The following is a 13,045-nucleotide window of genomic DNA, read 5'->3' on the forward strand; positions in this document are numbered from 1 at the left end:
TGCCTCCACACAGTATAATGTCCCATAGCTGCCTCCACACAGTATAATGTCCCATAGCTGCCTCCACACAGTATAATGTCCCATAGCTGCCCCCACACAGTATAATGTCCCCATAGCTGCCCCACACAGTATAATGTCCCCATAGCTGCCTCCACACAGTATAATGTCCCCATAGCTGCCCCCACACAGTATAATGTCCCCATAGCTGCCCCCACACAGTATAATGTCTCCATAGCTGCCTCCACACAGTATAATGTCCCCATAGCTGCCCCCACACAGTATAATGTCCCCATAGCTGCCCCACACCGTATAATGTCCCCATAGCTGCCTCCACACAGTATAATGCCCCCATAACTGCCCCCACACAGTATAATACCCCCATAGCTGCCCCCACACAGTATAATGTCCCATAGCTGCCCCCACACAGTATAATGTCCCCATAGCTGCCTCCACACAGTATAATGCCCCCATAGGTGCCTCCACACACTATAATGCCCCATGGCTGCCGCCACACAGTATAATGCCCCCATAGCTGCCCCCACACAGTATAATGCCCCCATGGCTGCCCCCAAACAGTATAATGTCCCCATAGCTGCCTCCACACAGTATAATGTCCCCATAGCTGCCTCCACACAGTATAATGTCCCCATAGCTGCCTCCACACAGTATAATGTCCCCATAGCTGCCTCCACACAGTATAATGTCCCCATAGCTGCCTCCACACAGTATAATGTCCCCATAGCTGCCTCCACACAGTATAATGTCCCCATAGCTGCCTCCACACAGTATAATGTCCCCATAGCTGCCTCCACACAGTATAATGCCCCCATAGCTGCCTCCACACAGTATAATGTCCCCATAGCTGCCTCCACACAGTATAATGCCCCATAGCTGCCTCCACACAGTATAATGCCCCCATAGCTGCCTCCACACAGTATAATGCCCCCATAGCTGCCTCCACCCAGTATAATGCCCCCATAGGTGCCTCCACACAGTATAATGTCCCATAGCTGCCACCACACAGTATAATGCCCCCATAGCTGCCCCCACACAGTATAATGCCCCCATAGCTGCCCCCACACAGTATAATGCCCCCATAGCTGCCACCACACAGTATAATGCCCCCATAGCTGCCACCACACAGTATAATGCCCCCATAGCTGCCTCCCACACACAGTATAATGTTCCCATAGCTGCCCCCACACAGTATAATGTCCCCATAGCTGCCCCCACACTGTATAATGCCCCATTAATGCCCCCACGGTATAATGTCCCCATAGCTGCCCCCACACAGTATAATGTCCCCATAGCTGCCTCCACACAGTATAATTTCCCCATAGCTCCCCCACACAGTATAATGTCTCCATAGCTTCCCCCACACCGTATAATGTCCCCATAGCTGCCTCCACACAGTATAATGTCCCCATAGCTGCCCCCACACAGTATAATGTCCCCATAGCTGCCCCCACACAGTATAATGCCCCCATAACTGCCCCCACACAGTATAATGCCCCCATAGCTGCCCCCACACAGTATAATGTCCCATAGCTGCCTCCACACAGTATAATGTCCCATAGCTGCCTCCACACAGTATAATGTCCCATAGCTGCCTCCACACAGTATAATGTCCCATAGCTGCCTCCACACAGTATAATGTCCCATAGCTGCCTCCACACAGTATAATGTCCCATAGCTGCCTCCACACAGTATAATGTCCCATAGCTGCCTCCACACAGTATAATGTCCCATAGCTGCCTCCACACAGTATAATGCCCCCATAACTGCCCCCACACAGTATAATACCCCCATAGCTGCCCCCACACAGTATAATGTCCCATAGCTGCCCCCACACAGTATAATGTCCCCATAGCTGCCCCCACACAGTATAATGTCCCCATAGCTGCCCCCACACAGTATAATGCCCCCATAGCTGCCTCCACACAGTATAATGTCCCCATAGCTGCCTCCACACAGTATAATGCCCCCATAACTGCCCCCACACAGTATAATACCCCCATAGCTGCCCCCACACAGTATAATGTCCCCATAGCTGCCTCCACACAGTATAATGCCCCCATAGGTGCCTCCACACACTATAATGCCCCATGGCTGCCGCCACACAGTATAATGCCCCCATAGCTGCCCCCACACAGTATAATGCCCCCATGGCTGCCTCCACACAGTATAATGCACTCATAGCTGCCACCACACAGTATAATGCCCCATAGCTGCCACCACACAGTATAATGCCCCCATAGCTGCCCCCACACAGTATAATGCCCCCATAGCTGCCCCCACACTATAATGCCCCCACACTGTATAATGCCCCATTAATGCCCCCACGGTATAATGTCCCCATAGCTGCCCCCACACAGTATAATGTCTCCATAGCTGCCCCCACACAGTATAATGTCCCCATAGCTGCCTCCACAGTATAATGTCCCCATATCTGCCCCCACACAGTATAATGCCCCCATAACTGCCCCCACACAGTATAATACCCCCATAGCTGCCCCCACACAGTATAATGTCCCCATAGCTGCCTCCACACAGTATAATGTCCCCATAGCTGCCCCACACAGTATAATGTCCCCATAGCTGCCTCCACACAGTATAATGTCCCCATAGCTGCCCCCACACAGTATAATGTCCCCATAGCTGCCCCCACACAGTATAATGCCCCCATAGCTGCCACCACACAGTATAATGTCCCCATAACTGCCTCCACACAGTATAATGTCCCCATAGCTGCCTCCACACAGTATAATGTCCCCATAGCTGCCTCCACACAGTATAATGTCCCCATAGCTGCCTCCACACAGTATAATGTCCCCATAGCTGCCTCCACACAGTATAATGTCCCCATAGCTGCCTCCACACAGTATAATGCCCCCATAACTTCCCCCACACAGTATAATACCCCCATAGCTGCCCCCACACAGTATAATGTCCCCATAGCTGCCCCACACAGTATAATGTCCCCATAACTGCCTCCACACAGTATAATGTCCCCATAGCTGCCTCCACACAGTATAATGTCCCCATAGCTGCCCCCACACAGTATAATGCCCCATAGCTGCCCCCACACAGTATAATGTCCCCATAGCTGCCTCCACACAGTATAATGCCCCCATAGCTGCCCCCACACAGTATAATGTCCCCATAGCTGCCTCCACACAGTATAATGTCCCCATAGCTGCCCCCACACAGTATAATGCCCCATAGCTGCCCCCACACAGTATAATGTCCCCATAGCTGCCTCCACACAGTATAATGCCCCCATAGCTGCCTCCACACAGTATAATGTCCCATAGCTGCCCCCACACAGTATAATGTCCCCATAGCTGCCTCCACACAGTATAATGTCCCCATAGCTGCCTCCACACAGTATAATGTCCCCATAGCTGCCCCCACACAGTATAATACCCCCGTAGCTGCCCCCACACAGTATAATTCCCCCCATAACTGCACCTTACGGTCCCCTGCTCTACCATTGGGTTCATCTTGAAGATGCAGATCTGGTTTAAACCGGAAAAATAATTGATAAAACTGAAATTTGCAAGACGTCGATTTTAATTGCTTTGAATTTGATTATTTTTCGATTAGTAGCCCAGCAATGGGTTTGGGGGAGAACTTTCTAAAGTGGGTGAGGTTGCTGTATCTGAAGCCCTGTGCTCGGGTATGTATGAATGGGAAATTGTCTGAATTTTATAGATTGGGAATGGGTACTAGACAGGGTTGCCCCCCCTTAGCCTTTGACCATTGAAATCGTAGCGATTAGGAAAGACCCTGAGATTGGATACAGAAGCGCAACAGGTAATACCAGGAGGTTCTTGTAGATATCCGGCTGGGGGTGAATCTTTCCACTGACCCCGGGTTGTACACGGATTTAAATGTCACCCCTCTGATGAAAAAATGAAGTAAAATTGTTACATGGCGCAACTTCCACTTTCCGCGGCAGACGGGATCGGATTAATAAAGATGTTATTACTCCCACAAATCACCTACGTCCTCAGCAACTCCCCGTGTGGATTGGGGTAAAATATAAAAAAAAAATAGATTTCTCAGTGAGTGGATCTGGAATAGGAAGAGGGATTGTATAAAGATGAAAGTCCCGACACTCCCAGCCGAGCGGGGGATGGGATAGACCATATTTATGTCATTACTTTATGGCTGAACATTTTGTCTTCCCTAATAAAATGGAAAAATATGGATTTTTTTTCTTTAATGCCGAGGATGGAGGGGCACAAACTATTTGTGATGTTTTAGAAATGAAGTCCAACAAAATTCACAAATGGGATTATTGGGGAGGGTTCTGGGTAAAAGGACCCTAAGGCCTCATGCACACAACCGCAGCCATGTGCATGGCCGTGATTCTTGGGTCAGCCGGCCGCAGAGCGTCAGCCGCGAACCGCACGCAAATCGCGGGGCGTGCACATGGCCGCGGCCATTAATTTCAATGAGCCTGGACCGCAGAACACGGCCGTAATAAAACATGTCCGTTCTTTCTGCGGTCCGGGCTCCTGGGCCATGCACGGATCGTGAAAACCATGGTCGTGTGCATGGCCACATAGGAATGAATGGGGCCGCAATTCTGCAGTGGATTTTCGGGGGAATTGCGGCCGCAAAAGCACGTTCGTGTGAATGTGGCCTTAGATATTACTTCAATATGATTCTCTCCCAGAGGTGGTAAAAGTGCTGGATCCAGGTTATTGGGTTGCTAAGGGTTTAACAAAAACAGCACAAAATTATGAGGGAGGTGAATATAAGAGGGATGAGGTCTTAAAAAAAGAAATACTCATTTGTATTTTGAGGTATTTACAGATGAAAAGCGCGGTGGCCGCCACGACAGAGAGAAATGAAAGATCTTCAAGTATTTCACTTCTAGTCGGTACGCAAGGAAATATAAATAGTTGAAATTTTACCCTGTCTAAGATATTAAAGGGGTTATCCGGGGACCAAAAATTGCATTCAATAATAAATGTATGTGAAACGAAGGCACTTACTAAATTCTGTACTAAATGGCGCCGTTCAAACCTCGTGAGTTGTTCCCGGAAGTCCTGGAGCTTTTCTAAAAACGATGCCGCTCCGATGCGGCCCCACGTCACTGAGCTCTCACTTCATGTGCTGTTCGTAACCATGACCACAAGGGGCTGTCACATTGCCTATTGCTTGAGTACCGAGCAGAGCATCAGCTAGCGCTCTACCCGGGACTCCAGCCCTGCTCCCGATGTCCATATGTGGTCAATGACTTCAGGGGTTTCCTGTCGCTGGAGTCCCCGAGCAAAGCATCAACTGATGCTCTGCCTGGGGACTCCACAACTTCTACCCTCATCACGGTCAATACATGGTCAATGACTTCAGGGGTTTCCTATCGCTGGAGTTCCTGAGCAAAGCATCAGCACTTCTTAAGATATGAGAAATAGATAAATAGGGACAGGAAACAAGATGCAGAATGGAGGGAATACATAGAGGGGGGGCTTTCAAATACTGGGGTGCCGGCTCATCCATAAATATGCAGACTTCTGAATAGGGGGAAAGAGAGGAACGGGGAGGTTTTAGTTTTATTTCCCTTTTTTGTTGTGTGGGACATTTGGGAGGAGGGGGCTGCGGTTCTTATTTTGTATAATATATGTGATATTTTTTCTAATAAACGTTGATATTTAAAAAAACAAAAAAATCCTCATCCTATCCTAATGGATCAATCGCGTGATCAATGACAACCAAGCATCCCCTGATCAGCCGGCAGGAGGAACCTAGAAGGGTGACTGTGCCCCCACCTCTAATTCATGATGTTACACCTGTCATCCCTGTAAGCCATCTAGCCCCCCCATCAGCACCTACTTATATATTGACATGGTGCAGGAACTATATAAGTGAGAGTAAACCGCACCGCGCACCGCGCACCGCAGCAGCCCGGATATGAGAGAGCTCGGCCTCCAGCACAGGAAGGGTTCGTGGAGTCCATAGGATTACATGTACTCCTCAGTTGGGACCCCCTGGTTCATGCAGAGCCCTCAGGCTGAGGATGTAGAGAGGCGGCTGCACATAAGCTTCTCTTACACTGTACTAATCCGTTCACTTAGAGCAGGATATCTGTAACAGCCGATCGATCCTCACATGGCGTTAATGAATTTAGGATAATGCCACCTTAATCCTCCCCGGCTTTATGGAGACTCCCCAGTGCCGGCTGCACTCACCGCTTTACATGTTCTCCCAATCCTCTTACGATGACCCCGCGTCTCTGGTTCTACGTTCCCTGTACGCACATTGTCACACTGACTGATGGAGCTGCACCTCTGATCTCCTCCGGAAAACTTAAAGGCGATGTTCACATTCAAAGGTGATTTTTTTTTAACGACATAAAATAAAAAAGTCAATCAGTATTTGGTGAAACTTTATAATTTCGTTTTTTTATTAGAAATTATTTTTCTTTTTGAGATGCAGCTGCTTTGTGTCCTGTATGTAGAGCGGCTGTGTCCTCTATGTAGAGGGGCTGTGTCCTGTATGTAGAGTGGCTGTGTCCTGTATGTAGAGCGGCTGTGTCCTGTATGTAGAGCGGCTGTGTCCTGTATGTAGAGCGGCTGTGACCTGTATGTAGAGGGGCTGCGTCTCCTGTATGTAGAGAGGCTGTGTCCTGTATGTAGAGAGGCTGTGTCCTGTATATAGAGCGGCTGTGTCCTGTATGTAGAGCGGCTGTGTCCTGTATGTAGAGAGGCTGTGTCCTGTATGTAGAGAGGCTGTGTCCTGTATGTAGAGAGGCTGTGTCCTGTATGTAGAGCGGCTGTGTCCTGTATGTAGAGCGGCTGTGTCCTGTATGTAGAGGGGCTTGCGTCTCCTGTATGTAGAGAGGCTGTGTCCTGTATGTAAAGCGGCTGTCTCCTGTATATAGAGCGGCTGCATCTCCTGTATGTAGAGCGGCTGTGTCCTGTATGTAGAGCGGCTGTGTCCTGTATATGGAGAGGCTGTGTCCTGTATATGGAGAGGCTGCGTCCTGTATATGGAGGGGCTGCGTCCTGTATATGGAGGGGCTGCGTCCTGTATATGGAGGGGCTGCGTCCTGTATATGGAGGGGCTGCGTCCTGTATATGGAGGGGCTGCGTCCTGTATATGGAGCGGCTGCGTCCTGTATATGGAGCGGCTGCGTCCTGTATATGGAGCGGCTGCGTCCTGTATATGGAGCGGCTGCGTCCTGTATATAGAGCGGCTGCGTCCTGTATATAGAGCGGCTGCGTCCTGTATATAGAGCGGCTGCGTCCTGTATATAGAGCGGCTGCGTCCTGTATATAGAGCGGCTGCGTCCTGTATATAGAGCGGCTGCGTCCTGTATATAGAGCGGCTGCGTCCTGTATATAGAGCGGCTGCGTCCTGTATATAGAGGAACTGCGTCCTGTATATAGAGCGGCTGTGTCCTGTATATAGAGCAACTGTATCCTGTATATAGAGCGGCTGAAACCTGTACTTGTCAGGTCTGCGGGACTGACAGGTTCCGTGTCATCGGGTCCTGACAGATAAGTCTCAGCACTAGATACAGCCGCTCTATATACAGCACACAGCCGCCCTGCACACAGGACACAGCCGCCCTACATACAGCACACAGCCGCCCTACATACAGGACACATCCGCTCTACATACAGGACACATCCGCTCTACATACAGGACACAGCCGCTCTACATACAGGACACATCCGCTCTACATACAGGACACAGCCGCTCTACATACAGGACACATCCGCTCTACATACAGGACACAGCCCCTCTACATACAGGACACAGCCGCTCTACATACAGGACACAGCCGCTCTACATACAGGACACAGCCGCTCTACATACAGGACACAGCCCCTCTACATACAGGACACATCCGCTCTACATACAGGACGCAGCCGCTCTACATACAGGACGCAGCCGCTCTACATACAGGACGCAGCCGCTCTACATACAGGACACGCAGCCGCTCTATATACAGGAGACGCAGCCGCTCTACATACAGGACACAGCCGCTCTACATACAGGACACAGCCGCTCTACATACAGGACACAGCCGCTCTACATACAGGACGCAGCCGCTCTACATACAGGACACAGCCGCTCTACATACAGGACACGCAGCCGCTCTATATACAGGACACGCAGCCGCTCTATATACAGGAGACGCAGCCGCTCTACATACAGGACGCAGCCGCTCTACATACAGGACGCAGCCGCTCTACATACAGGACGCAGCCGCTCTACATACAGGACGCAGCCCCTCTACATACAGGACGCAGCCGCTCTACATACAGGACACAGCCGCTCTATATACAGGACACAGCCTCTCTATATACAGGACACAGCCTCTCTATATACAGGACACAGCCGCTCTATATACAGGACACAGCCTCTCTATATACAGGACACAGCCTCTCTATATACAGGACACAGCCGCTCTATATACAGGACACAGCCGCTCTATATACAGGACACAGCCGCTCTATATACAGGACACAGCCTCTCTATATACAGGACACAGCCGCTCTACATACAGGACACAGCCGCTCTACATACAGGACACAGCCGCTCTACATACAGGACACAGCCGCTCTACATACAGCACACGCAGCCGCTCTACATACAGGACACGCAGCCGCTCTACATACAGGACACGCAGCCGCTCTATATACAGGAGACGCAGCCGCTCTACATACAGGACACAGCCGCTCTACATACAGGACACAGCCGCTCTACATACAGGAGACGCAGCCGCTCTATATACAGGACACAGCCGCTCTATATACAGGAGACGCAGCAGCTGCATCTCAAAAAGTAAAAATAATTTCTAATAAAAACTACATGATAAAGTTGCACCAATCACACTGACTGTTATTTGTTTTTTATTAAAAGGTCATTGAAAGGTTTACATAGAGTTTAATATCAAATAAGAGCTACATGTTATGCCGGATTGATGGCCAGTTACAGAGTGTCTTCTACTCCAGCCAAAGCTGCAGTTCTAGTGGTCCGGCTGCAGCCCCTGCTGGTTCAGTGTCTGTAAACGCATCGAGTGATCGTCCAAGATAGTCATCTCTCTCACTACGAAACGTTCATAAAAACGACTATGGCGCGGACGATGAATCCAATCTCACTGGTCACTTTCCTGCCATCGTCCGCACAAGAACTGCAGATTTGTCTTGTGTCTGCAGAGCGGGGGCGCCCTGTGGCCTGACCTCATATATGGCACCTTACAGGGAGGGAAGTGTCCTATCTGGTGCGCTCCTCCTCCGGTCACTTCTGGTCTCCAGTTAATGCGATCTGAGCCGAGTGTCCTGTTCATCATGTTGAGAAGGCGTTGATGTGAATGACCGCAGAACATTTTCCTACCTGTGCAGCGGATACGCGACTAACTGACAAGGAGCTTCCATTTTTCCGTCCTCTAATTCAGTTTTGTCGCCACTTTGGGAAACATGCGGCGCTTAAGAGCAGGAGAGCTAATCCCGGCAAGAAAGAGAAAGGCCATTACCTAGTTTTAAAGAACATTTGTGCTGCGACGAGTGAAAGTTCCAGCCGCAATGTGGGTTATTGAGCGGAACCTGCGCAGCCGGGGAGCGAGCTCGGAAAGTGCACAGCCTCGATCTGCTCCTGGTGCTCATTGAAAGCTGCGTCTGTACTGAGCGGAATAACCATGTTTCCAGCAGAGACGCTAACAGCTTCCAGGAGCGGAGACCTGATCTATACCACATGCCCAACTGTGAGACAGCGGTGCGGAATACCAGGGGTTAATGAAGGACGCCGGGGCTGATCTCTGTACACGGATTTATTAGAAGGCCGTCTAAATGTTCAGTTAAACCCATGGAGGACCGCTGTAAGGGTCAGTTCACACGTTGCGTAAATACTGCGCTTTTTGCCGCAAAGGAATTTGTTACAGGAAAATCTGCAGCAAGTACAGTAACCGCAAAGTGGAAAACAAATCTCCTCCACCTGCTGTGGAAATACGGAGCGGAAATCGACCTGCGGCGCAGAAATGTGTTCCGCGGCGTGTCCATTGTATTTTGAATTCAATGATTGCAGTAAAACCCGCAACAAATAGCAATTGTTGTGTTTTTTGCCGCAGGTTCACATCTCAGAAAAAAAAACTCATAGCCAGAAGTCTGTGTTCCTCCGTCCAGCGCGGCCTCCTGGGATGAGGCTTCATCCCATGTGACCGCCGCTGCAGCCAATCACAGGCCAATCACAGGCCAATCACAGGCTGCAGCGGTCGTCTGTGATGTCATCCTGGGAGGCGGGGCTGTTAGCAGGGCGGATAAGTGCTGCAGTTTTCCGCATGGGACATTCCGGACAAAAAACTGCACAACGGCGCACAGGGCGGATGCGCTGCGTACTTTTATGCAGCGTATCTGCCCCGTGTGAACTCAGCCTAAAGGTTGGAATTTGGGAAATGTATGAAATGTCGGAGCAGATGAGGTTGTGTAAGACTCTGAGCCCCAAAGATCGCAGATGTCGCCCAAAGTCGTCAACCAACAGCGTACGTTTCTTCCCTTTTTGTAGTTCCTATGTTGCATCCATAAGTCTGTGGTCGTTTCCAGCGTATACACCGCTCCAGGTGAAGATGCTGCCTGTCTATAGATATAGGGTGTCCGTAGATTTCTGAGGACCCCCCCCCCCCAATTCTGTGATGTTGAGTGTATTGAAGGTTCTTCTCTTTACCAGACTCCCTCCTTCTCTCTGCAGGTGCACGGTGGACAACAGAGTGACCCGCGTGGCCTGGCTGAACCGCAGCACCATTTTATACACCGGCAATGACAAGTGGTCCATAGACCCCCGTGTGGTACTTGTGGCCAACACCAAGAGCCAGTACAGCATTGAGATCCAGAATGTGGGCATTTATGATGAGGGACCCTACACCTGCTCCGTGCAGACCGACAATCACCCCAAAACCTCCCGCGTGCACCTCATTGTACAAGGTAAGTGTGACCCTCCTCATTCGGTCCTGGGCACTGGGGTCAGTCTGCAGGAACATTGTTACCTTTACATTTAATACTCGGGTGTAAATGGAATTGATGGTTTTGGCCGTTAGGTCATTTTTCTCTTGTGAATCAGATTCTATAGAATAACCAGCAGTTTTTATATTTCGAGATCTTCCGATGTCCTGCCAGTTCTGGTGCAATGTTCTGCAGGCCGGGGCGCTGTGGTCAGAATGTGTGCGCTATTCTCATTGAGCCAGGTAGCGGTCACTTCGAAGAGCTCCTGCAGCAGCTTCCACGTTCTGTGATGGATCAGGGACAATGAATCCCAGTAAGATCCGGACTCCCGCGCTGTGATCACTGATGACTTCACAGTCCGATGCTGCAGGTTGTACTCGCTGTACCGGAGACGTATATTCATGCAGTACCACAGTCTGGATTTCTTGTATATAGAGTCGGGGCATCTCCGCTCCTCCACCATATTAATGATCGTTCTTTACATTCTGGTCACTTTTGTTTGCAGTAATTGTGAAGTTTGGGGCTTTGCTGTTGTACCCCCCCCCCCCCATGACCTCTCCTCTTGTACTGGCTCACCCCCCCCCATGACCTCTCCTCTTGTACGGGCTCACCCCCCCCCCCATGACCTCTCCTCTTGTACGGGCTCACTCCCCCCCCCCCATGACCTCTCCTCTTGTACGGGCTCAAACCCCCCCCCCCCATGACCTCTCCTCTTGTACGGGCTCAACCCCCCCCCCCATGACCTCTCCTCTTGTACGGGCTCAACCCCCCCCCCCATGACCTCTCCTCTTGTACGGGCTCAAACCCCCCCCCCCCATGACCTCTCCTCTTGTACGGGCTCAACCCCCCCCCCCCATGACCTCTCCTCTTGTACGGGCTCACCCCCCCATGACCTCTCCTCTTGTACGGGCTCAAACCCCCCCCCCCCCATGACCTCTCCTCTTGTACGGGCTCAACCCCCCCCCATGACCTCTCCTCTTGTACGGGCTCAACCCCCCCCCCCATGACCTCTCCTCTTGTACGGGCTCAAACCCCCCCCCCCCATGACCTCTCCTCTTGTACGGGCTCAACCCCCCCCATGACCTCTCCTCTTGTACGGGCTCAACCCCCCCCCATGACCTCTCCTCTTGTACGGGCTCAAACCCCCCCCCCCATGACCTCTCCTCTTGTACGGGCTCAACCCCCCCCCCCCCCATGACCTCTCCTCTTGTACGGGCTCACCCCCCCCATGACCTCTCCTCTTGTACGGGCTCAAACCCCCCCCCCCCCCATGACCTCTCCTCTTGTACGGGCTCAACCCCCCCCCATGACCTCTCCTCTTGTACGGGCTCAACCCCCCCCCCCCCATGACCTCTCCTCTTGTACGGGCTCAAACCCCCCCCCCCATGACCTCTCCTCTTGTACGGGCTCAACCCCCCCCCCCCCATGACCTCTCCTCTTGTACGGGCTCACCCCCACCATGACCTCTCCTCTTGTACGGGCTCACCCCCCCATGACCTCTCCTCTTGTACGGGCTCACCCCCCCATGACCTCTCCTCTTGTACAGGTTCACCCCCCATGACCTCTCCTCTTGTACGGGCTCACCCCCCCCCATGACCTCTCCTCTTTTACGGGCTCACCCCCCACCATGACCTCTCCTCTTGTACGGGCTCACCCCCCCCATGACCTCTCCTCTTGTACGGGCTCACCCCCCCCATGACCTCTCCTCTTGTACGGACTCACCCCCCCCCATGACCTCTCCTCTTGTATGGGCTCACCCCCCCCATGACCTCTCCTCTTGTACGGGCTCACCCCCCCCCCCATGACCTCTCCTTGTACGGGCTCACCCCCCATGACCTCTCCTCTTGTACGGGCTCACCCCCCCCATGACCTCTCCTCTTGTACGGGCTCACCCCCCCCCCCCATGACCTCTCCTCTTGTATGGGCTCACCCCCCATGACCTCTCCTCTTGTACGTGCTCACCCCCCCCCCCCCCCATGACCTCTCCTCTTGTACGGGCTCTCCCCCATGACCTCTCCTCTTGTACGGGTTCACCCCCCCATGACCTCTCCTCTTGTACGGGTTCACCCCCCCATGACCTCTCCTCTTGT

The 13,045-nt window shown here is 51.8% G+C and overlaps 2 protein-coding genes across 2 annotated transcripts in view; one reads left to right on the top strand and one right to left on the bottom strand.

The window, feature by feature from the left end:
* OPCML (opioid binding protein/cell adhesion molecule like) overlaps positions 1–13,045 on the top strand; it is a 110,177-nt gene that overhangs the window by 77,523 nt on the left and 19,609 nt on the right. Inside the window, exon 2 of the mRNA XM_075839100.1 lies at positions 10,705–10,937. Within this exon, the coding sequence (XP_075695215.1) occupies positions 10,705–10,937 (233 nt within the window). The remainder of the gene's footprint in view (positions 1–10,704; positions 10,938–13,045) is intronic.
* NTM (neurotrimin) overlaps positions 1–13,045 on the bottom strand; it is a 652,265-nt gene that overhangs the window by 8,141 nt on the left and 631,079 nt on the right. The window lies entirely within an intron of this gene.

The sequence above is a fragment of the Rhinoderma darwinii genome, chromosome 10 (assembly GCF_050947455.1).
Source record: "Rhinoderma darwinii isolate aRhiDar2 chromosome 10, aRhiDar2.hap1, whole genome shotgun sequence".
NCBI lineage: Eukaryota > Metazoa > Chordata > Amphibia > Anura > Rhinodermatidae > Rhinoderma > Rhinoderma darwinii.